Source organism: Rhipicephalus microplus, chromosome X (assembly GCF_043290135.1).
Source record: "Rhipicephalus microplus isolate Deutch F79 chromosome X, USDA_Rmic, whole genome shotgun sequence".
NCBI classification, from domain to species: domain Eukaryota; kingdom Metazoa; phylum Arthropoda; class Arachnida; order Ixodida; family Ixodidae; genus Rhipicephalus; species Rhipicephalus microplus.
Genome location: NC_134710.1, coordinates 209,519,480 through 209,543,408, shown reverse-complemented (window position 1 = coordinate 209,543,408; position 23,929 = coordinate 209,519,480). Strand labels below are relative to the sequence as shown.

General features: G+C 42.3%; 2 protein-coding genes across 4 annotated transcripts in view; one reads left to right on the top strand and one right to left on the bottom strand.

Moving 5' to 3' along the window:
- Window positions 1–3,750, top strand: part of LOC119187890 (scoloptoxin SSD976) — an 83,119-nt gene extending 79,369 nt beyond the window's left edge. The window contains exon 6 of the mRNA XM_075878519.1: window positions 3,440–3,750. Within this exon, the coding sequence (XP_075734634.1) occupies window positions 3,440–3,677 (238 nt within the window). The 3' untranslated portion in view covers window positions 3,678–3,750. The remainder of the gene's footprint in view (window positions 1–3,439) is intronic.
- A 7,399-nt stretch (window positions 3,751–11,149) lies between these two features.
- Window positions 11,150–22,170, bottom strand: LOC142775938 (uncharacterized). Of its 3 annotated transcripts, none has more exons than XM_075878514.1 (4): window positions 21,799–22,170; window positions 17,026–17,078; window positions 15,176–15,312; window positions 11,150–11,845 (listed from the first exon to the last, which is right to left on the bottom strand). In XM_075878514.1, the coding sequence occupies exons 3-4, from the start codon at window positions 15,310–15,312 to the stop codon at window positions 11,587–11,589; spliced, it is 396 nt and encodes a 131-aa protein (XP_075734629.1). In that variant the 5' UTR covers window positions 17,026–17,078; window positions 21,799–22,170; the 3' UTR covers window positions 11,150–11,586. The 3 variants fall into 3 exon arrangements, 2 of the variants coding, with proteins under 2 accessions (XP_075734629.1, XP_075734628.1); XM_075878513.1 differs by lacking the exon at window positions 21,799–22,170 and adding an exon at window positions 17,970–18,119; XR_012887159.1 differs by lacking the exons at window positions 15,176–15,312; window positions 17,026–17,078; window positions 21,799–22,170 and adding an exon at window positions 14,414–15,166 and having other exon boundaries at window positions 11,709–11,845.
- Window positions 22,171–23,929: the final 1,759 nt, after the last annotated feature.

Genomic DNA, 23,929 nt, shown 5'->3' with positions numbered 1-23,929 from the left:
GCAAGCCTCACCCTGTTCCACACTGTGGTGGTTTGTCAAGGTGAGCGGTTGCTTAATACAGTTGACAACTCAATATACGTTGACCACAGTTTTGTTTAATTTTTGGCAGTGACCCACCTACGTGAATGTGTGAAAGGATCTAGGAGGCAGCCAATTTTACGTATTCATATCTTAGATACGGGAGGTAATACTCAAATGAATACAAGAATGAACAGATTCCCCAGCCAAGTTTGGTATACACTTTTTAATACCAAAAACTGGACGATTATATTATATGCTTTCTAGTTCACAACTCCACAAACACGAACGTTGTGTGTCTACTAAGAAATGTGTTAGTTCTGTATGCTGGCAATGGCGTGGTGTCGAACCTTGTTTTTGTGAACAGCTAGAACGCCTCATACCTGAAGTCTCATATATAGTTGTGAGTATTGGCAGGGACCCATCATGGACGCCCCTCTCTTTCTCCTCTTGTTGCTTTTGCCTGAAGAGTAGACAAAGTTTTGTCGTTCACATAATGAGGTTTTTATGATGAGAACTTGGGCGCAGCAACACTTCTGATGCTGCATATGAACAGACTTTGTGTTTTTTTGTTTAGTTACAGCTTGTCGATTCTGGGGAATACGTGCGACTAGAAAATTTGCCCCTCAAAAGCTTGCAAGGTCAGGAAGTATGCACTTGCCTAAAAGTACTCTGAAGAAGCCTGTTTCATAGGACAATTGCGATCGTTAGAGAGCAAGAAATTTCAACATACGTCTTCATTCACAAGATTAAAGCTAAAGTTGCCGAGTTTTGTCAGGACCTTCCTCGTAGTTCTAGCTCAAGCATTCACTAATTCGGATTGGGTCGTTTTCCTGGCGAACTGGGTCAATCGTTCGCGTGAGTGTGACTATGAGAGCAATAAAGAATATGAATATACGTATGGTAACCTCGCGAAACGTTTCCGTCTCAACATTTATAACTCCATGAAAAACCCTAACATCTATGTTTCTCAGGAGTTCGGCCAACCCCACATCTGATCACTGTTTCACTAAAAGATAAGAATAAATAAATACCTAACCTTCATGCTACGCTTCTGGTCAACACTATTTGAGTTCAAAGTGCTTCAATGGAGCATGCATTAAATTCGAAATTCATCATTGCTAAATGTAAATAGGTAAACGAAAAAAATTCATAGGCAATTACAAGTGCTGTACAACTTGGTGGTCATCCACCTTTACAGAATGGGATGACTGGTCAATTTTTAAACCTATATTTGCCTTCTGTAGCACGTCCTCCTCTATTAGCATTTCAACGTAGGTGTAACGCCAGTAATACTCAAGTTAATTACCTAATCTTGGTTCATTGTCGGGATGTGATGGCTACTTCTATATCTGTAATGTCTGCCGGTGCCAAAGAACGAATGGTGAAGAGAGCATCACCGTAATGGATAAATACATTTTTTTAAATGCATCTGTTTCTATTGAAATTGATCACAGGTTGTATACCTGCACACTTACCAGTATGAGTAACAGTCTGTCTATTGAAACTCAAGCGCTCTTTATTCTGACACTGTCTTCGCCCTTTTGTTCGTTCTCTCAGTCCAGCGTGGCGACCCGGACGCGTGTCTAGTTAGCCGCTCTGCCTTTGTTGGTTTCTCTGCTTCCGTTTCTAAAGAACGGGACTACATACGACATGCTTAGGGGCTATAGCCAAACATCCAATGTTTTAGAAAAAAAAATAGCTGTGTGAATAAACGGAGCAAACATTGATGTAGAGTACGGTGTACTGACAGTAGAAAGTGGGACTACACTTGTTTTAAAGGTGCGCGTATATCTTTTTGGCTGGCAAATGTACCTGCTATCACCCACTTTTATACAATTGATTTGAGATTGGTGGCGCTGGAATTGTGTGCACACTTTCAAAGCTCATGAACACAACCTTTGCCAACAGTTTCATTAAGGGTGCTAGCAAAGTAAGAACTGCATATTACAGTATACGTTCCGCTTAAGTGAGGATTGCACTGCACATGCATATTTGAATGCGATGCTATATTTCTCCCCATTTTTCTTAGTATATATGCAGACTGCCACAGTAAACTCCTCTTTCAGTTTTCTTATACCGTCTGCTTTTCTTCTAATTTGGTGTATTCGTGCAAACATATTTGAAATGAAAAATAAAAGCACCAAACCTCGAAATGTCAGAGAGGTAAATTAGAGAAATTCAGAAAGGTGAACTGCAAGAGAAACTTCTGGCTCGCTACCCTCCAGTAAGGGAAATGGCGGGTGAGGCAGTCAGAAAAAATAGCGGAGACAGAAACCATATGCCAACAAACATAGCAGGTGAGGATCGGAAAAACTATATATCTGACTGTTCAATGCTGCTTCAAAAATTTCAAGACCTTCAACCGACGTCTGATATGACGACTCTTTAGAAGGTTAGCTTCAAGAGAGGCCTGTCGCCAAAACAGGCCTGCGCAGTCATTGCGAGTGGCTGCCTAAGTGCGCTGTTGCGAACTCGAAGCCTCCCTTCCTCCAGTATTACTACCGGCGCTGTCGGGCCTTTCTCTGTCTCGACATCATCTTTATTTTTAGCGAGTATTGCGGCAAATCTTCGCCAATAAAGCATACGTCATAATATTAATGTAGGTTTGCGCAAACTGTCTTCTTCTGACGGAATTCACTTCGCTAAAGTTTAGTTAAACGTACTAGGCGCAGCCAATCGCTCATCTCAGCCACTTACTCTGAGTGCTCTTCCACTTACTTTGAGTGCTCTTTCATGTTTTATTTGCATGAACGGATGCGTTAAGTTGTATCGTATCCAGGATCTTTTTAGCGAAGGCTGTAAGTTAAATTTATTTCAGCAGATCCAAAATTGCCAAGAAGATTATGAGTACTCTTTGTATAAGTTTCTAAAGCGCAGTTCAAGCGCAGCTTACTGGGATTTCGACACATTGCCGTCAGAAATGAAAAGACACGGGAAAGATAGCGTGAGGCACCTCACTTCTTTTTCAACGTGCTCCATGCAGTTCAAAGAACCTCGCTTTCTTTTCCCTTAGATTTTACGCCAACAGAGATATATGTGAGTGGGAATGCCTGGAGCAATCGCAGCAGTTATAACTGCAAGTTCAACAGCGCGCTCGTGGCATACCGAGCACGATGCGACTTCTCTTCGAGGCAGCACCGACTCTCCTCTATGTATAGGCGCTTCATGAATGGCAGGCTCCCGTTTGATGTTTCACAGCTTGCATACTACACCCGGCCTGTTGCGAGGTATGTTCAAACACTTTAGAGATCCACGTATTATGCAAAGCTACGCAATTCCTGAGGCAGGCGCAAACGACTCCGGCCAACGTTTCCCCCCTTTTTTATGTATATGGCTGTGTGCGTCAGCGAGTGGATCTCCATGCTACGTGATTGAAGCCTCCCTTGTTCGCACTCAAAAGCACTCGCTTCCACCGCAGCGGCAACATCAAAGGCAGGCCCGTGTACATGGAGGGCCCCACGTGCAGTCGCTGCCCGGTGGGATCACGCTGCGTCAAACGGACCGGCCTGTGCAGGGCGCGCAAGCGGAACCAACGCGCCCTCGGCCGACCGAGAAGTAAGCCACGTGCCCGCCCACAAAACAGCGGGCTGGCTGCTGGCCGCATGCGGCAGCAACACATCGCTATGTGTGCTGCGAAAGGCGGCCGCAAGTGCTGAGCTCGGCGAGCGACTGTGCGGAGACCGTGTAATCACAAATAAGTAAATAAATAAATAAATAAATAAACGGAAAGAGGCAGTTGAGGTGACGGTATTGCGCATATTTTTGTTGACGTTGTCTATGACTGATAAAACATATGACAGAACAGCAGAAAAGGAGTCGGAGGGAGAGGGTCAAGGAAGTATAATAAAGAAAACGTTCTTTTTGAAGAAGCATGTGCAACAAAACCAAAAAACAACAGGTTTCGAGCTCTAGGATGGCCTTATAAAGACTTCAGGAGGGGGGGGGGGGCGTTACTTTGAAAGTTCTTTGTGCACACTGGATGCATTCTTTCTGTACAACAGCATGCCAGACAATGCACCTGTACGGCCCCATCCCTTTGTGCTATCGGAGCTAGCGGCAGGGCACTCTTTATTTCGTATTCTATTTTTACTTCGCAAGACACGTGCTGAAACCGTTCAGGGATTATGAAACATTATATTGCCATCACATCACGTTGTATTTGGTTTTCGTGAAATCGTATAGGCTTAGAATTCTTGTGTGTTTGGCCACGCAATAACCCATACTGGTGTAATGGATGACTTCATGCGGCATTTTACTAACAAGAACTTTGCACAATGAAGTCTGGGCTGTCCAGTACGCTCACTACAAGGCTAGGAGGCTCGACCTCCCTGTTCCGTCGTGGGAGTAGCCAGGAGGACGTGTTCGCGTCATGTACAGAATAAATAATGAAGTTTAGAAGAAGTACAAGAAGACAAAAACGTATTGTTCATCTAGGTAACTGCAGCAATTAAAGTAGCCATAAAATACGAAGCTGAAAAATAAGAGAAAAATTATGGACGTCGATAATGGTGATGTGTTCTAACAATTGGTACATTATTTCTTGAACATGAACAATGAGTACTCCTGCGATTACTCAGTGCGTTATTGGTATGCAAAAATAAACGGGAGATACACCCATGCGCAAAAAAGATAGACCAAGCCTACTTCGGAAAACAGACATCTTCCTCTCATAGTATAACAAGGGCACGCTGACGCTAGGTTCACCAAGGCTTTCTTCTATTTCAAGGTTTTAACAATTTCTCTATAGTCAGTCGATCAATTAATTTGGAAAATAACTGGCAGTATACGTGCGAAAGCACAGCATCTACGAATGATATTCTACAAGGTTGACACTGTTTTCTTTGTTACGTTGCGCTGTTATCCTGTAGTTAAGGTAGAGTCTTGCTTGGCCAACGTACGTAACTCCGTATGCCAATGAAATTGTTTATAAAATGTTTCGAGGAGAATCTGCAAACATATCCTTCGTTGTTTCTTTGTGCAATAAGATTTGTTTGTATGTCTTCTTTAATTAATACGCTTCATAATTCTGTGATCATGTCAGATGTAGTAAAGGCAGCTTTAAATGTTTTCTTTTCCTTTGCTTTGTTCACTTTTCGTAAAACATGGCGTATTTTAAAAAGTACGGGCGCATTCTGGCTCAATTCCTATGCATTTTTACGGTATTCATCCATGGGCTCTTCATTGAGTTTCTTAAGCATTGTTTTCCCTGCAACAGGCCACGTCATCGCTCATGGATGATTGCCTCAACAAGGAGAGGAAACTGGTAGCTAAAACTACCTTGTAGGCACTCAATGCATGACTTCCTGAGAGGCTATTTTTAGTACACGAGGAAATGATGCTGCGCTTTACAAGCTCAGAACCACAGTGAATAACAAATGAAATAGCTTTGTTAGCTTTTGGCTGGACTGCTCTACAAAGCTCTCTTAATGAGAAGCACACCGATAAATCGGGAAATTGTGACACAAAGACAGCACAAGCTCGTGAGTCACATATACATTATCCTACTAGGGACCGTCAGAAAAAAAAATGAAATTATATCCAAATAACGCTTCAAAAACAGTTTTTCTTTTCCCTGTTCAAGGAATGCTCAGTTACTGTGAGCGACTTTAAAAGCGCACAACACTTTTGAGTGTTCCATAGCCACTGTTTGAACAAATTGTGCTGGTTTGCTAGAATTTTTTTTGGTAGATGCTACTGCGTGCCAGTCGCGTCGCCCAGAAATACTAATAGAAATTGCCGGACCAACCTGCCGACCGACCTAAATAAAAGGCAATGCATGATCGAAAGCACCAACCTCTTGCTGGAATAGGATGCCTTCATTTCACTCTACATGAGTGTTACCAAGGTAAATAGGTAAATAATATTAAAAACGAACTTAAATATTATATACGCGATGATTTTAGGAAAGCTATATATTGCCCAGTGGCTGTATAGTTTCCGCTACGCTGTTAAAAGAGTCTTGGGGAATCTAATAATACACAGCTTTTATATCAATCAAAAAAGCAGTAGTCTCATTTCTGGGTAAAAAGCGTATAATTATTTCGGTATGGTTCTCGTAGAATCTAGCACCACGGCCAGATTGTTTAGCTCATCTCAAAGGTGCACAGATAAAGACTTTGGTCATGCTCGGTCAGCTGATCAAATTGCAGGCAAGTGTCATTCAGATATATAAATTTTTATCGCTTAAAACGTTCCTTGACATAGCGTTCAGCTGGAATCAATCACCCTGAATAGCTTCGTAAAATTCAGTCTTATACATATCGCAAGTTTGTGGTTGTCATGTTAGACGACTATACATTACGTAGTTTTGGAACTACAAAGGCAGCGCTAATCAAACTTTCAACGAATTCACAGCCGTTGGCGTAGTAGTAAAAACGCCCTACTTACCAACCAGCTGCGAAAGCTTATAGCTAAGATGTTGCGTTGCTAAGCCCCAGGGCCCGCGTTGGATTCCTGGCTACGGCGACCGCCTATGAGGGCTAAATGCAAGGTGTCCCCATAAATAAATTTAAGTGCACGAGAAAAAAAAAGTTCGAACAGCCTGAGAGAGAGACTCTTAAAAAATCGAGATTTTTGCCGGCGTCTATATAACGCTGACATGCCACTTTGCTTAGGGATGGGGAAGATGATTGAAAAAAATTCACTTGTACGTTAGGGCACCCTGTCAGTAACCCCTCGGGACCGATTAAAGTTCGTTTTCTGTACGTATGTGCTAGTACACTTGTTGTAGCATTACGGAGGACATGAAAGAAGGGAAAAATTCACCCTTCAAAGGGCGTTGAGCGCAAAGCTTCATTCCCTTGAAGTTTTTCTCAGGAAAGACGTACGATTGTGTCATGTCGGTTAGTCCTAAAAAGGGTGATCTTCCATACCACGGATAGCCCCGCCGCGGTGGTCTAGTGGCTAAGGTACTCGGCTGCTAACCCGCAGGTCGCGGGTTCGAATCCCGGCTGCGGCGGCTGCATTTCAGATGGAGGCGGAAATGTTGTAGGCCCGTGTGCTCAGATTTGGGTGCACGTTAAAGAACCCCAGGTGGTCTAAAATTCCGGAGCCCTCCACTACGGCGTCTCTCATAACCATATGGTGGTTTTGGGACGTTAAACCCCACATATCAATCAAATCATACCACGGATACTCACTTTAACAGTGAAGCTATTTCAGCTGCCGTAATATGTGTGTCGTACCATGACTGGTATGTGCCGCGAATATAATGCAAATCCTATAGATACTATTTGCACAGTTTGGTCAACACAAGGGAACGAAAGAGGGGGAGAACCAACTTTATTTAGAGTATAGAGAGGTTTGAGGCGCCGATGTCGGTGGTTTCTGATGGTCTGAAAGGCAATGGTGGCTGCGAAAAACCATCATAATCATAAACGGGTTTGTGACACATGAGTGGGTAAATCCCGCCCCTTGTCAAATAAAAAGGAAGAAGGCCTCAGATGGGAAAAGGAGAGGCAACGGTGGCTGCTGGATTGCGCCCAAGTAATAGAAGACTTACGCCAATGACGACGTGCACGTATAGATCCATGAGGTACGAACTGTTGGTTTGAGCGCGATTATGTCTCTGGTTGGACGTCCATGTTGTTTCTGTGACTGTATGAGAGGTGCGACCACTAGGCTTGAGCGCTAGTTTCTGTCTTTGATGGAGTTTGGACATCCATGCCGTCTGTATGACTGTGTCATACAGACGGCATGGATGCCCAAACCTATAGCCTATAGCTAAAGCGTAGCAGCAACTTAGAAGCAAGCGAAAAACAACCCTCGTCGCCCATTTAAGGCCTAAAAAACCTAGAAGCAACCAGATTCGTTGAATTACACGACAAGTTTCTGCTTTAAGCGTTAAGGTATACCATGTTTTCTTCTGTAGTCTTTGTAATCGTTGTAGGGGGGTTCGTGATTCAGCAAATGTACTCTCTGGACTGACTGTATACGATTCACTGCAGGGGTCGCACATCTTATACTCTCGTCAGATTGCGGGCAATTTTGAAGAGGCAGATTGAAAAAAGTTTGAGAAGTCATTTTTTCTCTTTATCCTCGTCTTGCATATTTCGTTTTTTTTTTCTGAGTGCTTCTCATTTGTTGTGGAGGATGTATGTTGTCGTTTAAGTTCAAGGTTTGTTTTCTTTCACGTGCTTGTCGTTTCTTGTTGTAATTGCCACTGGAGTAACGCATGAAACTTTGCACCCACTCGCCCTGACACACACGCCAGCCAATGTACACGCGCAGGAACGCAATCACAAGCTATCATTCGTTTGAAAAGAGACCTCGCTGGGTGATTTTTTGGGCACTCGTTAAGAACTACAATATTAAATAGGCCGTTTGGGCAGTGATACACTCCTTATATTAGGTTCTAACTCAATGACAGTGTACAAAGTGGCATCAAATGAGCCCACTTTGCCACTTACGATGATAAATCATTGAGTACACCTCGCTATAACAGTGGCTATATGGTGCTCAGCTGCTGAGCCGAAGGTAGCGGGTTCAATCCCGGCCGTGGCAGTTACATTTAATGGAGGCGAAATAGTAGACAGCCGTGCATTGTGCGATGTCAGAGCACGTTGAAAAACACAAGAAGTCTAAATTTCCGCACACCTCCATTACGGCTTCTCTCATAATTATATTGTGGTCTTGGAACTTAAAACCTTTGATATTATTATTATTATTATTATTATTATTATTATTATTATTATTATTATTATTATTATTATTATTATTATTATTATTATTAATATAATAATTATTATTAATATTACTATTATTAATAATATTCCTATTATTATATGAAAATGTTCTAGGTTGCTGAAATGTTAGGCAAAATGTTTTCTTGGGCAGGTTTATTGGTACACAAGGAAACAGCATTAACACAATATATCGACGAGAACTATCACGCTACCTTTTGTGTGCATGGTCGGCTGTGGCAAGCGTTCATATATACATTGAATTTACGCTAGTAATAGTAGTTACTTAGATATGTTTATCCAGGTAGTGTATAATTATTTTACAGCACAGATTAAAATTGGCGAATTATTTCCCGCGTGTTCGCAAGGCAAGTTGAATTATTTTCAGCGTGTCAATTTGAAATGTGCTACAAAACACATAAGCATTGGAGTTACTTTCATGCTTCATGGCAGAAAACGGTGCTTTATTTCGTAAGTGGAACAACATTGCATTTTTACGGCAGGTGGAACGGCGAATATGTAATTCAAAACCATCGTTTCTCTCAGAACGCATTGCAAATGGATACACCTGGAAACCCATGGGCTCATTTTCATTCGGTAAGTTCATGTATTATGGGCCCTGAATGAGTCTAAATTACTCGTGAACTTTAGCGAAAGGTGGGACAAAATGAGACATGGTGCACGAAGGCGACATTTGGTCTGCCAATCTCTATAGCTAATACTGAATAGTAGTTTTCCTTGTTTCTATGTTTCAGCCATAGCTCCTGATAGTTGTACACCTTTTCGTGTGTAAAAGGTAATGATCACTCACGGATTGTGCGCGGAAAAAATTAAGTGGCTCATGTTAGTGTGTTCGTGACCAGTCATAAAGGCGCGAAATTCTGCTCGGCCAATTTTTCGGATCCGTGCATGAAGCTGCTCCTGTGTCATTACAACAAGGCAAGTATTTAATTTGTTACTTCAGACTACGAGCTACATAACACCAATAGTTTAGTTCGTTTGGTGCCCGGGGACAAAGCGGAATTTTTTAAAATTATGGCTGGCGAGAGGGGCAAATCGCGACATAAAGGCACCCAATTACTTTAAAAGCATATGAATAATTGAACCATTTACTTACACTCATTATAAATTCATTGTATTTGTGTAGAAGTGTCAGGACGCACAAGAGAATATTATGTAAAGCTTCGTGGGACAAAAATGACATAAAAAAAAGCCTCATCGCTGCTCAGAACATCACTTCGTCCATTCACGTGACATTAAGGTTGTTCCGTGTTTCTAAGAATGCTTTCAGCAGGTGCATGAAATAATTGGTAGAATCTCTAAGTCGCTCGCAAACATGTCTTCAGATTGAGTTTTATAATTTGTTTCTCCAATACCAAAATTTAAAAAAATCAAGTGCTAGACAATCCTAAACTGGCCCAGTTTTCAAATCCACAAAACGCGGCTGACGAAGTTAAGAGCCATGAAGCGGCTTAGTAATTATGCATTGAAACGGAAAAAGGGGCGAAGAAGATACATCAGAACATATCTAGCCTCGAATTATCGAATAATCCAACGAAGGGCTAGCGTTAAAGAAAAGTACAACCTTAGCACAAATAAAGACTGGTGGTGTTTGATATGCAAATAGTTTTGGAGCAACGCAGCACTGGGTTTTAAGATTTATTGCGTGGAGTGCAATGACTGGGCCCCTCAAGACTGTGCGATGGCCCACGGAGTAAATGTCAAGTCATCCTACCGAAAACAATACTAAATGATTGATTTTTTCTCACACTGTCTTGTTTTGCTCCACGCAATGTCTCGTTTTGGCCCACAGGTTAGGACAAAATGAGACCTTGTACCTTGTACCTAAAGGAAAATTTCTGCATGGATTTTTCATGGTATCGAAGTGGAATAAAAATTATAATTACTCTTTTAAAACTTTTGTCACATTTTGTCCTACCCTACCATAATTATGTATTGACTAATGAACCCTTTTCATAATTAGCAAGGGTGCTTCTCCGCACTGCATATTTGCTAATCGAGGAACCTGTCGTGCTTCAAGTGGATGCGCAGTAGTTTAACGTGCTGCGGCTTGTCTATTAGGAGTGTTTATATCAAGAATGCCGACTCTACATATTCCATGTCATTGTGTAAGAAAATCTGGTTTAAACATGCTATTCGCTGTAAGTGGCTAGCGGCCATTTGTTGTACAAACTGCTTAGCATAAAAGCTAACTTAATAGTATTGAAAAGGGCATATTAGGGTTATTTCAAGATGTATAGATGCCATCCCCCATTCCTGATATAGGTTTCAAAAAATTTCTTTTCTGACTGACTACATTTAACAAGTTTGGCAGGATTCGGAAAAACACTCTTGATATGAAGAGAAGCAAGGATTGATAGGAGATATGTACCTACGGTATTTAACCTGTCACGGCTTGTGGATTGAATATTAATTTTGTAGGCACGTTTGGGAGACTGCATTTCTTTTATTGATTGATGACATCATGCCTGCGATGCAGCATGAGGTCCACACATTGGAAACGAACAGTGGACGTGAAGTACGTCTTGTTGCTACTATGAATGAGATGTACAAACAATCGGAGTACGGTTGCTTTGTATTGCCGCGCACGGCATTGGGTATTTCCGTTGTAATGTTGTGTGGCTCAAGCCGTGCTTTTCTGGTGCGGCTTATGGCCCGCACATCAATATGAGGTCGCTTCGCAGAGTTGTTTTCTTTTGGGTGAGCGACAGCGTGGGCCAAATTTCCACCTGATATTTCTTTGATGTACACAACGCCATCGTCGCCTTTTTCGAACCTCTCCAAGCAGGTGCTGGTTAAGATGGCATTCTGGTGTCATCATCACACCGTCACGGTACCCGCGTCGCAAGGAATGCCACTCGTTTTAGAAAGGCCTCTTCGCTGCCCGATTGGCTTCGAGCAGCCTGTTGTTGTGGATGAACTGGTCGGCATTACTGACGTCATCGTCGTACAGGAAGGGCGAATCTTGGTAGCCGATGTTGTCGTTGACGTAGTAGAATACCGGAGCGTTCCGGCATGGTACCGAGTCCTCGGGTCGCGAGCACGTCAGTGTCAGCTGGTTGAACATGGTCAGGTTTCCGCACAGGAAGCTGTACCGCTGCAGCTGTCGCGTCTCGGCGGATCTGCGGATAGAGAGAAGAGCGTTAAATACGTGAGTAGGATCGCCTTTCGTCGCAACCTTCATGCCGCAGGAACTGTGACGGTTTCGTTCTTCTAACGACAAAATACACAAACTTTGCATTTCCCGGCGTGATTGAGCTTGGGTTTATTTTTGATTGAGCTTGGGTTTATTGATTGAGCCCATTGAGATTGAGCTTGGGTTTATTGGGACATACACATGCCCTGACTCAAGACTTCTCGTGTTGAGTGGTAGCGAGGTGACCTTGGTGCAATGTTGCACGTATGTTCTACTGGCGATGACTTTTGAAATACACATATGAAAGTTTCATATGCTTTAGAGGGACAAAAATTTTCTCAACTCTTTGCTTGAAATAGAATAAAGCATAATTTTGATACGATATTGTACGAGCGGTATTCAATTTTTCTCATTATATATATACACTCTCTTTCAAGCGTAAGTTCTAAGTACTTAATAACTGTGTAAGCCCTGCATAACCATGTGCAACTTGTTTCTGATACAAAGGGAGTGCTGTGGGGCATTTTGAGCATAACAAAATGGTTCTCGTGTCACCACATTCTCAATTTCCTTGAAGGACACACGTTAATGGCGTGAAACGTCAGGTCCTACTAGTGACTTCACGAAAGATATTGAAATTTATGTTTAATAGCAAATCACGAGTGAGAAGCAAGTTTTATTAGGAGATCCAACTGACTTGTCTCACTAAAGTGTAAAATAAATAATAGAACACTTGTATATTATCATGACGCCAACAACTTTCTCTAGAGCGTCCGTTTTCTTGGTTTTTTTTCATGAGTATCTGGTAATGCGCTTACTGATATCCCTCTCGTGTCTCAAGAAAACACACACACACACACACACACACACACACGCGCGCGCGCGCGCGCACACACACACACACTCACACACGCACACACACGCACATTCCCACACACACACATACGTACGCACGCACACAAAAGCAGTCTGAACCAAGCGCAAGAAGGCTGGAAGGATGGTCGGTTTAAAACATTGCTTTATAGCGGCGTGTATTTCATATGAACGGTCAGCAGCATTGCAAATATTGCGTTGCGATTTCGTTTCCCCACTACAAAGTTAATTTTGGGGGCACGAAAGACCTATTAGTCTCACTGATTTGATGTGATGCTAGCATGTATGTTTCGCTGCTATAGAAGCATATTATGAAGTAGCTTAAGCGTGTGAGATGCGTGCATATATGGGAGTCACAAAGAGCAGTGATAGGATATTACCAAATCAGCGAATGATCTGGCCGCAAAGATGGCATGTACGCTACAATAACGGCTTTAATAGTTAAAAGGCTGTTGAAAGATAACTTCGACGAATAATAGATGGCCCGGCGTGGTATCTATGGAAGAATAATAAAGAGAACGGCTTACTTAGGCATAATTGAATGAAGGAGCCACGTACTGTTGAACCCAAAAAAAGAATGCCATCCAAGAGAGCGTAAATAATTTATAAGGGCACCACTCTAACCAGTAAAATGAAGACAACTTCGTTTACAAATCGATGAGGCTATGCAATCATGACAGACGAAGTCGAAAATATTTCATTGAGCGCCTTAATCAAAGCGTGGTGCAGTCAGCGGCTATGACGATGACGAGATCACGTGGACAGCACGTGTCCAGAACGCTAAACAACGTCAGGAGTGCGGGGTGCATCACATTGACCTGCGTCCGGGGTCTCTGATTATTGATTCTGCTAAGCGGCATAGAGTTGAATTTCTCAGGCAGCTGTGAGTGATTTCTTGCTTTATATTCGAGAGGTATGCGTACTTTCGTGAGCCAAGAAATTATGTTTCAACGCAAATAGCTTTGTTCGCTTTGCATTAGTGTGCTGACGAACCTTGAAACACAATGTAACCACAGCAAATCTAAGCGTAGAGAGTGAGAGGGAGAAATTCAGTGGAACTTTGACAAGAAGGAGGATTGTGTTTTACTGCATAATCCAGCAAATGCCTTGTGGCAGTTCAGTTAAAAATTACGCAGTTGATATTGAGGCGAGCGTATTCCATTTTTTTCCTCCTGAGTGCAGGCGAGAAATTTTGGCCCATGCACAATTAACTCACCAAGCATTGAATATTTAACCTTTTTAGTGAAGTACTTTGGTAAGAAATCAGAACATTTTAAACAGCCAGTTATTCTGCTAATGGCACCAGCCCCGACATATATGTTCTGCGAAATGTGTGGTAAATGCGACAGTATGTGTAAAACTGCCGCATTACACTGAGAATGTGTTTTCCTTCCGAAAACAAAACCCATACATGAATACAATGCTATATAGAAGATTGACATGCCGGGTTTATTTCTTTCGTGGCTGAGCAATAAAATGTATAATAAAATACGTCACGCCAAAAATAAAAATTTATGCACAGAAACTTCGTTGGTCAAATCAGCTGCAACAGAAACTAAAAGCAACCTTTATCGATTAATTCAACCCCCTCAATCACAGGTTTTACAGCATTTGTTCAGATTGTAATGCTGAAGAATGCCAGCACGAAAGTCTGGTTCCACGTTTTTACATCTCTACTCACCCACGTAGACAAATGTAGCTGTAGGGAAGATATTCGTTCCATTCGCTTGATTACGCATGCAGCACTGCGAGCCGTGGCTGCGCGATTCAACTCCCCTGAGACGCAGATGGGAAGGCGTTAAACTCTCCTACACCTGCTGCAGAAATGATTGCATGTTCATTTGAAATTCGTGGAAAGTGCCAATCGGTGTGCTGGAATGAGGTTGTCTAAAGGAAGATTGATTTCACAGCACGCTCTACGCCACTGATGACTTGGGCCGCAAGACGCACTTTTCGGTGCCGTGTGAGTTATCACGCCAGCTGAATAATTTGAAACGGTAGTTCCTGTTGCTAGATAGGTGGCTCTCTGAGAGGTATAAGCTCGTAACCAGACTTCCGTTACCAATGCTCTTCAACTTAAAACAATAAACGTATGCTGTACGTAAAGTGCGGAACAAAGAGGATGGTGTGATTAGTTTGATTACAAGTGAAATAATCACTATTGTACTTTTCACAATTATTAATGCCTATAACTACAAATAATCTAAAGTTACATACACAGAGGTAACTTTGCTCAACTTTAATAGCATGCATGCCATACGATCGTAAACGTCGAGTCACTTTTTCTTTTTTCATTCATATCCACTAAATTGATTACTAGCTCCTCTGCTAGGAAGTGTGTTGAAAAATCCACTTATCGATGGAGTATGTTATGCAGGAGTTTTTTGTAGCCTGTCCTTCAGAGTACACCCGCTGTAGGGCAAAGTGCGACGCGTTCGCGCACCGAGTGCAGATGTGGTAAACCCTGCAGTTGTTGTCCACGTCCGCGAAGTAACCGTCGTGGCGACAGATGAACCTCGTCGTCAGGGGTTCGAGAAGCAGCTCGGAACCGTGGGGCAGAGAGTATGTCTGGCGCTTCATCTGCAATTAGGCAGAGCAACGACGACAAAACATTTTCATCGTTCTCTATAGCATTTCGCATATTACTATGATGCAGTAATTACTTTTGCTATGACGTTGACATCTATCCTACAATAGGAGCTCGTACAACCATTTATTAGGTACGAATGTCGCATGCGATCAGTATTTCTAGCAAAATATTGCCACATGTCATTATGCATGGCCGGAAGTGCGCAATTCATGTGCGTGTTGCATTTACTCTTTGAGAGAACGACTGCTACTGAAGCTTTTATGATACGGATCCACAGTTCTCTCGCAAAGTACCTTTCATTGCGCAGGCTTCCTCTCTCAAGGCTGTGGCTCTGTCCAGTCATTAAAAATAGTGTTACGAATACAACATTCAGCCATACACGGTAAGTTAATTCTGATAGCGAGGATTTCACTTTACTATTTGTGATGTATGTAAATATTTGCCGTATACTAAAATGACCAATGTATATATATATATATATATATATATATATATATATATATATATATATATATATATATATATATATATATATATATATATATATATATATATATATATATGTGTGTGTGTGTGTGTGTGTGTGTGTGTGTGTGTGTGCATTTTAGTTGTGACTGGCGTCGCCACGCGATGAAGATTGCAATATTTTGCAGAGTAGATAAGTAGGTTTCTTAGTAGTTATCACTTTTATTAAGCACAAAGCAGATTAGATTAGAGAAGCCTGCTCTCAACTGTGCTTTCGGTGTTCAGTCATTGTTTTTTAAGTTTAAATATATTTTATGCTATTATTATTATATATTTTGATTTTATGAGTGGAAAGACGCAAAAAAATTAACGTGACTTTCCTCATTACTTTAGCTATAAACAACGCACTTTAAACTTCTCGCATAACTTGTTCTGCATTAGAAAGTGGACTTTATAGACAGAATTATTGGGTTCAAACTACAAAATTCATCAAACACACGGGCCAAATGTCACGTTCGCCCGTGTAGGCTTCTTGCATAGTACTAATTTGCGGCGGAGGAATGCGAGGAAATTTCACTAGCTGGCTTTGCCATGAATAATGACACAAGAAATTCGAGATGTGAACACGCGGTACCACGCAGACCTTTCTCGCGTTGCCGTAGTACTTAAGCTTAGACAGCAGTAAGCTGTTTGGTGACGCGGTGAGAATTCTTAGAAACAACCATTCATATTAAACAGCACAAGACATTCTTTTTGGGGCAAATTTATTGTCAACCCGATCTCCAGTTCTCGTAGCCAATCGTTTCAATTTGAATAAATTATATGAAAATGCATTCGAATGATAGAAAGTCTAGTGACTTGGTACGATAAAGTACGATTCACGATAGCAGAAGATATGCGGGAAGACACGGAGAAGATGATTAAAGCAATTGAAAGGGCAGCTATCAACTGAAAAAGCTCAACGTGTGGGAAAAGAGGGGTATTTTGTATACTTCGTTTTCAACATCAGTCTGCTTTTTTTCAGTTGATAGTTGGCGTTTGTGGTGTTCTGATCTGCTCTCTCGTGTCTCTCTTCACGTCTGTCTTCGTTTTGTAATAAAAACACTTTCGGTGGCTGCACACGAAGACGCACAAGTGTTAGCACAGCCATACAGTTCACTCGTTTGTTCGATACTGTGTGACTGTCATAAAATCACTCAACATTTCCTACTCTGGTCTTGGTTTCACGGGGAACTTACCCTGAGCTCCTCAGCAATGTCGAGGGCAGAGACAAATGAAAGGATGATCAAAACTGCGAATAATGGTACATTTGCATCAGCTGGTTGCAGCAAAACAAACTACAAAAGAGTTGAGACATTGATAGAATATAACATTGCAGAGAGCTTACAGAAAGGTACCCATAGAGAGTACAAAAAAAAGGGTGGTGCAGAAAATCTGCGGTCTTAGGCAGTAAAAAAAGTGCTTTTTGTCTCGAAAACGTTTTAAAGCGCAACGAGAGTTAGGCAAAGCATGATATGCCAGCTAGAAACGCAGGTCTGCTTGAAACCTGGTGTCTTAAAAAACAAAACAAATGAACACTGAACATGAGATTTCGGCTCATGAGATTTCGTGGAGGCCAACAGAGAGAGATCATTTATATTGATGCAAAAACAAACATGGTAAAGGAAAACAGCTAACTGTTTACACCCTATACATAGAAATAAATTCATGACACAATGCACTTAATGCAACAGACATGGACGTTGGCACAGGATGTTCTTTTTACACGACAGAAAAACTCAACGACAGTTCAGTATTAGCCACTTGAGGTGCAGAAAGCCCCCCCAAAAAACTTCTCCACTTTACCAAACGTGTACTGTTAAAGCATGCAACTTGCGAACTGTTATATACGATGGCACATTCAACCAACTTCACGAGGTGCATCGCGTTGCATCAACTTGCCGGCAGGATTTGTGTGTATAGCTACATTCATAAGTGTATACGCGCACATTTTTGTTGAGGATAAGACACGCACTTATGCAGCGGCTACTGCAAAAGCCGCTGCATAAGTGCGTGTAAGAAAAGGGATAGTGTTTTTTTAACAGCGAACAATACTAGCACGACAAGTGATCGAACAACACTGTCGTACGCCACTGAAGCATTCTGGGGTGCTCGGGAGAAAGCTGTAGAAGAGATGTCTTACCGGCAGCAAACATGCTAGTGCAAGTTGCTTGGCACATCTTGGATGAATCCTCAAGGCAGAGGAGGCAGGAGAAGCTTTGGTATATCCGCAGCACAACGAGCAATGTAAAACTCAGCGGACGACGGTAAGAAGGGAGACCTTATATACCGCTACGTGTCTCGGTGCAGGAACGTGCACCGGGCCCGTGTCGAATCTTGTCGGAACATGCGACTTTCCTTGTACGCCCGGCGCACTCTTTTGGCAGTCTTAATTTCTTTTTAGAAGAGTGCTTTTCTCGGTGACGTTCTTTTCCAGTCTGAATTTTGTTTCTGGCACATGCGTGCAACGAGGAATGTGCGCGTGTTTTGCTTGTTTCGGTTGGTCTCATTGCAGAGAGAGGCTAGAGACGGCAATTATGACCATCTCACCGACTGCTTACACTGTCAATGAAGTGAGTTTTTTAAAGTTCTTCATACACGTGTACACCAAAGGCTATCACGAAACTACACAAACCATTGTATTTCTGTTGACTCATTAGTGATGTAAGTCAAACATAGGATTATGTTTCACTTAGGCTCAAAGCTATGCTAACAGTTTTTGCTAACATGAAATTTTTCAAAGTTATGCTAACACTGCAGACATGAAAATATCACTTTACAATCGAAGCGAATAATTTCACGTGTCAAAATCAAGATCTGACCATAAAGATTGCTGTAGTAATATATCAGCGTCAGAAAAGCTTCAGCACAACACTGTCAACGATGCTGTCTGTTTTAATGCTGAATCATTAGGTAGATACAGCGCGATTTATAGTACCACGTACGTGAGCCACAGGAAGCAATAAATTTCTTCAAGGCTGCGAAAATGTGACGATTGCACGCGAGCGCTATTCCTTTTCACGTATACATCATCAGTAGTCCGAGAGGCACCACACTTTTACGTTGTCGCAAGTATTAGCTGTGACGAATTGTGAATAAGGAAGAAAAAAAATGCAAACACTAAATTGTTTTAATGTGCCTTCTTTTTTATACTTTCCAAAGGCACCAGTCGTTTTCTGTAGCCGGGATTAATCAGTCGGGGTGGTGGAAAAGATGGCACAATGATGACTTCAAGGGCCGTATTAGTTTACTATTATTCGCAATATACCCATTTGCAAATAATTACAACAATGTAGAGCATACAAATATGAAGCCAAATAAAGAAGTACGTTGTTCATTAGTGCTGTTTGTGATTGTACTGACTGGCGATGCCTTCTCAGAGCTAAGATTTCTTACTGTAAGAGCTCCTGCATGTGTGAATATGGAGTCAATTTCGCGACACCTGATATAAGTGGCAAATTAAGCGCTACATGTCTTCATCAAGAAGACAACGAATAGGGGACATTTCATGGACAAAAGTTTTATACGCAAGCAGTTGTGCACAATTTATTTTCCCAGTTTTGCTAACCCGATATAATGTAATGATATTTATCCCAATGGTTCTCCTTTCATACATCATCAGCCATGCGAGCTGCTCCCCTCGCCGGCTGATCATCTGCTCATCAGCTTCACTAGATGCATCATTAGCAGCTCGTCAGCTGTATAAAGCGCTGATCCAGCAGCCGTATTCTTGAGTAATCACTTTCGAGAATGCACCGATATATCTGTAGCATCATTTTCTGGTTTGATACTGAACAAACCGAGTTCCTGAACATAATACACGGCTGTAGTTTTGTTGAATGAATTGTTGAACTTTTGCAGAACTGCAGGTAATTACCTCACAAATTGAGACATCAGCATGTTGCCTGATGTCCCTGTTAACTTGGACAGTTAAAACAAATAACTACTTTTTGGAATTGATGGGTGCTGCTTGAACTATTCACTGTGACAAATCATGAACAGAAAAAAAATTGGCAATCCCACGTACAGTGGGAATAGATGATATGACAAGGACGAATGAGGAAAGTTGACATCAATTTAAAATCCGCACAACGTTACGAGGTGCACGAATGTAGTACACAGTAAACACGAATAGAAATATTATGCACACTCGTGTATCTAAATAAGATGCAACCATGTTTATAGTCACGTAACGATGGCGCCACTAAAGTTTGCAATGCCAACCCAAGCAGTGGTAGGCGTGTAAATTATACCATACGTGACTTCCATGTCATCATTATCACGTTTGCGCCTGACATTTGTGTTCATCGTCCATTCACGTCACTTAGTAACAAATTAGGTATAAGTGAAGCTAGCGAAACGGCCGCGAGCGGGCTATGAACGTAGCATGTGGTCGTGTTTTACATGGCACGCATGTCATGATTATAATGTTTGAAACGCCACCTCCATTCTTTATTCATGTCATGAATTACCAAATTTTGTATAGGTGAACCTATTGAAATGACCGCGAGTGCATCATGAGCTTGGTATGTGTTCATGTTCCTAAATCACACGCATGTCGCGATTATCATGCTTGCACCCATCACATACCTTCATCAGTCATTCAGGTCACAAAACACCAAAGATGGTATATGTGAAGCTAGGAAAACGGCTGCCAGGGTAGCAGGCGCGTAGCATGTAGTCATGTTTTACATGACACGCAGGTCATGATGGTCGTGTTTGGACGTGCCATTTCCTCCGTCGTTCATTCACGTTGCGTAATAACAAATGTTGTAAATGTGAAGCTTGCGAAACGGCCCCGAGCGCATTGAGCGTAGCATGTATTCATGTTCTTACATGACACGCATGTCATGATTATCGTGTTTGCACTAATCATATACCTTGTCATCCCTTCTCGACACGTAATACCAAATTTGGTATATGGGAAGCTAGTGAAACGACCGCGAGCGCACAATGAGCGTATGGCCTGTAATCATGACTTACATGGCATGTATGTCATGATTTTTATGTTAGAATCTGCCGTTTATGTTCGCCAAGTAGTCATGCTATACCATACCAGTTTTCCAATATGTCATGTCAATGAAACCACCACAAGGGTAGCAGGACCAAGACATGTATATCAAGATATTCACGAGATAGATATTATGATTTTCATGTTATGGCTAGTCACATATGCGCGTCATACTGTTAAACCATACCAATTTTAATATAGGCAGATCCTATCATCGAAACAGCCAGAAGAGCTTAAAGTCGTAGGCGGCTAGATAGATAGATAGATAGATAGATAGATAGATAGATAGATAGATAGATAGATAGATAGATAGATAGATAGATAGATAGATAGATGCGGTCAAAGTCGCTGAAGTTGAATAAGAAATTCTTCGCATTTAAAATTACGTGGTAACTTAGGTAACCTTGTGAGGACACAAGGCGGGAGATATTAAGCATCTATCAAAGTCTATTTGTGTACACTGGTTTGAAAGTATTTTGGTGATATATTCACTTGTTTTTCATGCTGCGATGATACCTAAGAACTTATGTGGCAAGATTGAAACTAACAAAGACATATACACAATTTCACAGATGAATCTCTTCCTAAGGTAGACTGTTTGACTTCCTGAAACTTCGTTTTGGCCCCACCTTGATCATGTGGGTTCCAGGCTTCGAGGAGAATGAAGCAGTACTCACCGTGGTCCGAGGATGCGTCAACCAGACCTTCCCGCAACAACTCAAAGGCTCCTTTTTACAGCTGTGCCATGAGACGGAGCAAAAATCAATACCCCTGAATTACCATGCACGGCTGCAACACTATCGTTTTGAACAAAAGTGTTACGTTCCCCCATTCCCAATTCACAAGAGATGAAGCACCGACCACAGGTGACATCAAAGCAACACGTTCACTCCCGGCATCCTATTCCACCATATATGGCCCCACCGCAGTAGTCTAGAGGCTAAGGTACTCGGCTGCTTACCCGCAGGTCGCGGGATCGAGTCCTGGCGGCGGCTGCGGCTGCATATTTCATGGAGGCGAAAACGCTGTAGGCCTGTGTGCTCACATTTGGGTGCACGGTAAAGAACCACAGGTGGTCGAAATTTCAGCTCTCCACTACAGAGTCTCTGATAATCATATGATCGTTTTGAGACGTTAAGCCCCTCATATCAATCAAATCAATCATCGCACCATATGAGATCAACGTCATACGGTACATCTGCCCTCACTGCAATATGCTAGACACTCTGGCGGAGGAAGCGACCCAGCTCTATACAAGCAGCAGGGACTGGAACAGACGCAAACCCAAAGCTTCTCAGGGAAGCGTGCGATCTCAAAAGCGGACCAGGTCGACCAGTGCCAGCTCCTTGCGTGCGCGCCTGGCGGGGGCGGGCAGACTGAGTCGCGCTTATCAATATCAGCATTTATCTTTCGCTCCCCCCCCCCCCCCCTGTCCGGCTTTTGCAAAGATGAACTGAGTGCACAACTCACGCGTCTCGAGCCAAACGTCGACTTCATGGCCTTTTTTTACAGTTAGAGCTGCTATGAAAGCAGAACTCCAGTATCGCGAAGCGCCGTAGTTTTTCGCTGCTGCTGCGCCGCTGCCGCTGCCGCCAGTGTCGGTAACCACATCGCGCGAAATTATAAAAACAAAACCTAGTACCAATGACACTTTCGGGCTCGAACCCGGCTCCACTCGGTGCCAGCCCAGTATTTTACCGCTGAGCTACGCTGGTCTTTGTTTTCTTTATTGCATGAAATCGTCACCAGTAACGGTGAACTACGCGCAACATACTTCAGCAGAAGTCAGACACACACACACAAGCGTTTAGAAGGGGAAGCCACTGCGGAATGGGGTCGAAAATCTCAACAACACTGCGCACTTGAGCAGCTGCTTCTCGGAAGACGGATCTCGACAACCGTAGTGGCTCGGCGTGTCTATCAGTCTTACGACGTTTCCTTAGTGAGTACACTACCAACAACACATACAGGTCATATGGAGTATTAACAGTCCGGCTCTTTCTGAAAGGGAGGAACCTAATACTATGAGCTGCGATCGGAAGTTCTTTTCATATTGTTCTTTTTAGAATGTTTCAGAAATAAAATGCCTCGTGACAATGAATGAAACAATGCTCTGTCGTCTCAGGTTGGTTGCAGAGTCTACAATGCACTGTCTAGAGCGCATATATTGATTTTTCATTTAGCGGCGTTTAAACTGGCAGAGTAGAAGTGTGCAGCTAAAAAAATGTTTTCGCTGAAGGAGATATTCACACTGTACATAAACGAAATAATACATCGTGAGCAGACAAAAGCGAATATGGCATTCTATAAACGGGTTCGGCGAAAAGGTTGTCCACAAGCACGGCGGTTAACTTTGTTCTGTAATAGTATAGAAATACTCCAAACTAAATCTGGCTTTCGCAAAATTCGGTGTATCAACAATTTAAATTCTCACCCCGGCAATTCTTTAGCACCGCCTGTTGTGACATGATTAAAGGAAGGTGGTAACATAGGCGTTTCGATAAACCACTAAAATGAAGGGGTGGCACACATCCTTGAGGTAAAAAAAATTGTAACACCAGCTGTCGCACAAACAAATTCATCAGGCCGAGACAACCCATTTCAAGCGGAAGAAAAAGATTGTCTCTTCTCATGGGTTCCCAGGAACAGCTCCAAATTAGGCAGGCAAATAACCTATGAAAGACTTGAACACCTGCAGAATATAAATAAGCTTTGACGCAAGGAATGTATTGCACGCGTTCGCTCTCGGGAAACTGGAAAGCTTTCATCCATGTCCAGTTGTCATCTTTCGGCGGATAATGGTTATTGCAGCGGTTCAGTGTAGGCCGCTGTTACGATACTTATTGAGAGGCACCCCAATGTACTTTGTAGGGGTCGCAATCCAATGGATATTTCGGTATATTTGAGAAGACCGAAGGGGTTTGGGCCCTAATTCCTAGCTACTAGCCTTTACTTTTATCAAAATTTATGTTGGCACTAGTGACTTCACAGAAACGTGAAGCAAAAGAAGGTAATACTACCTGCAAAAGCTACAAATTTAACTTCCTTAGCATCATGTCAGTAGCCTCTTATGCTAGAATTCAGAAGCACAC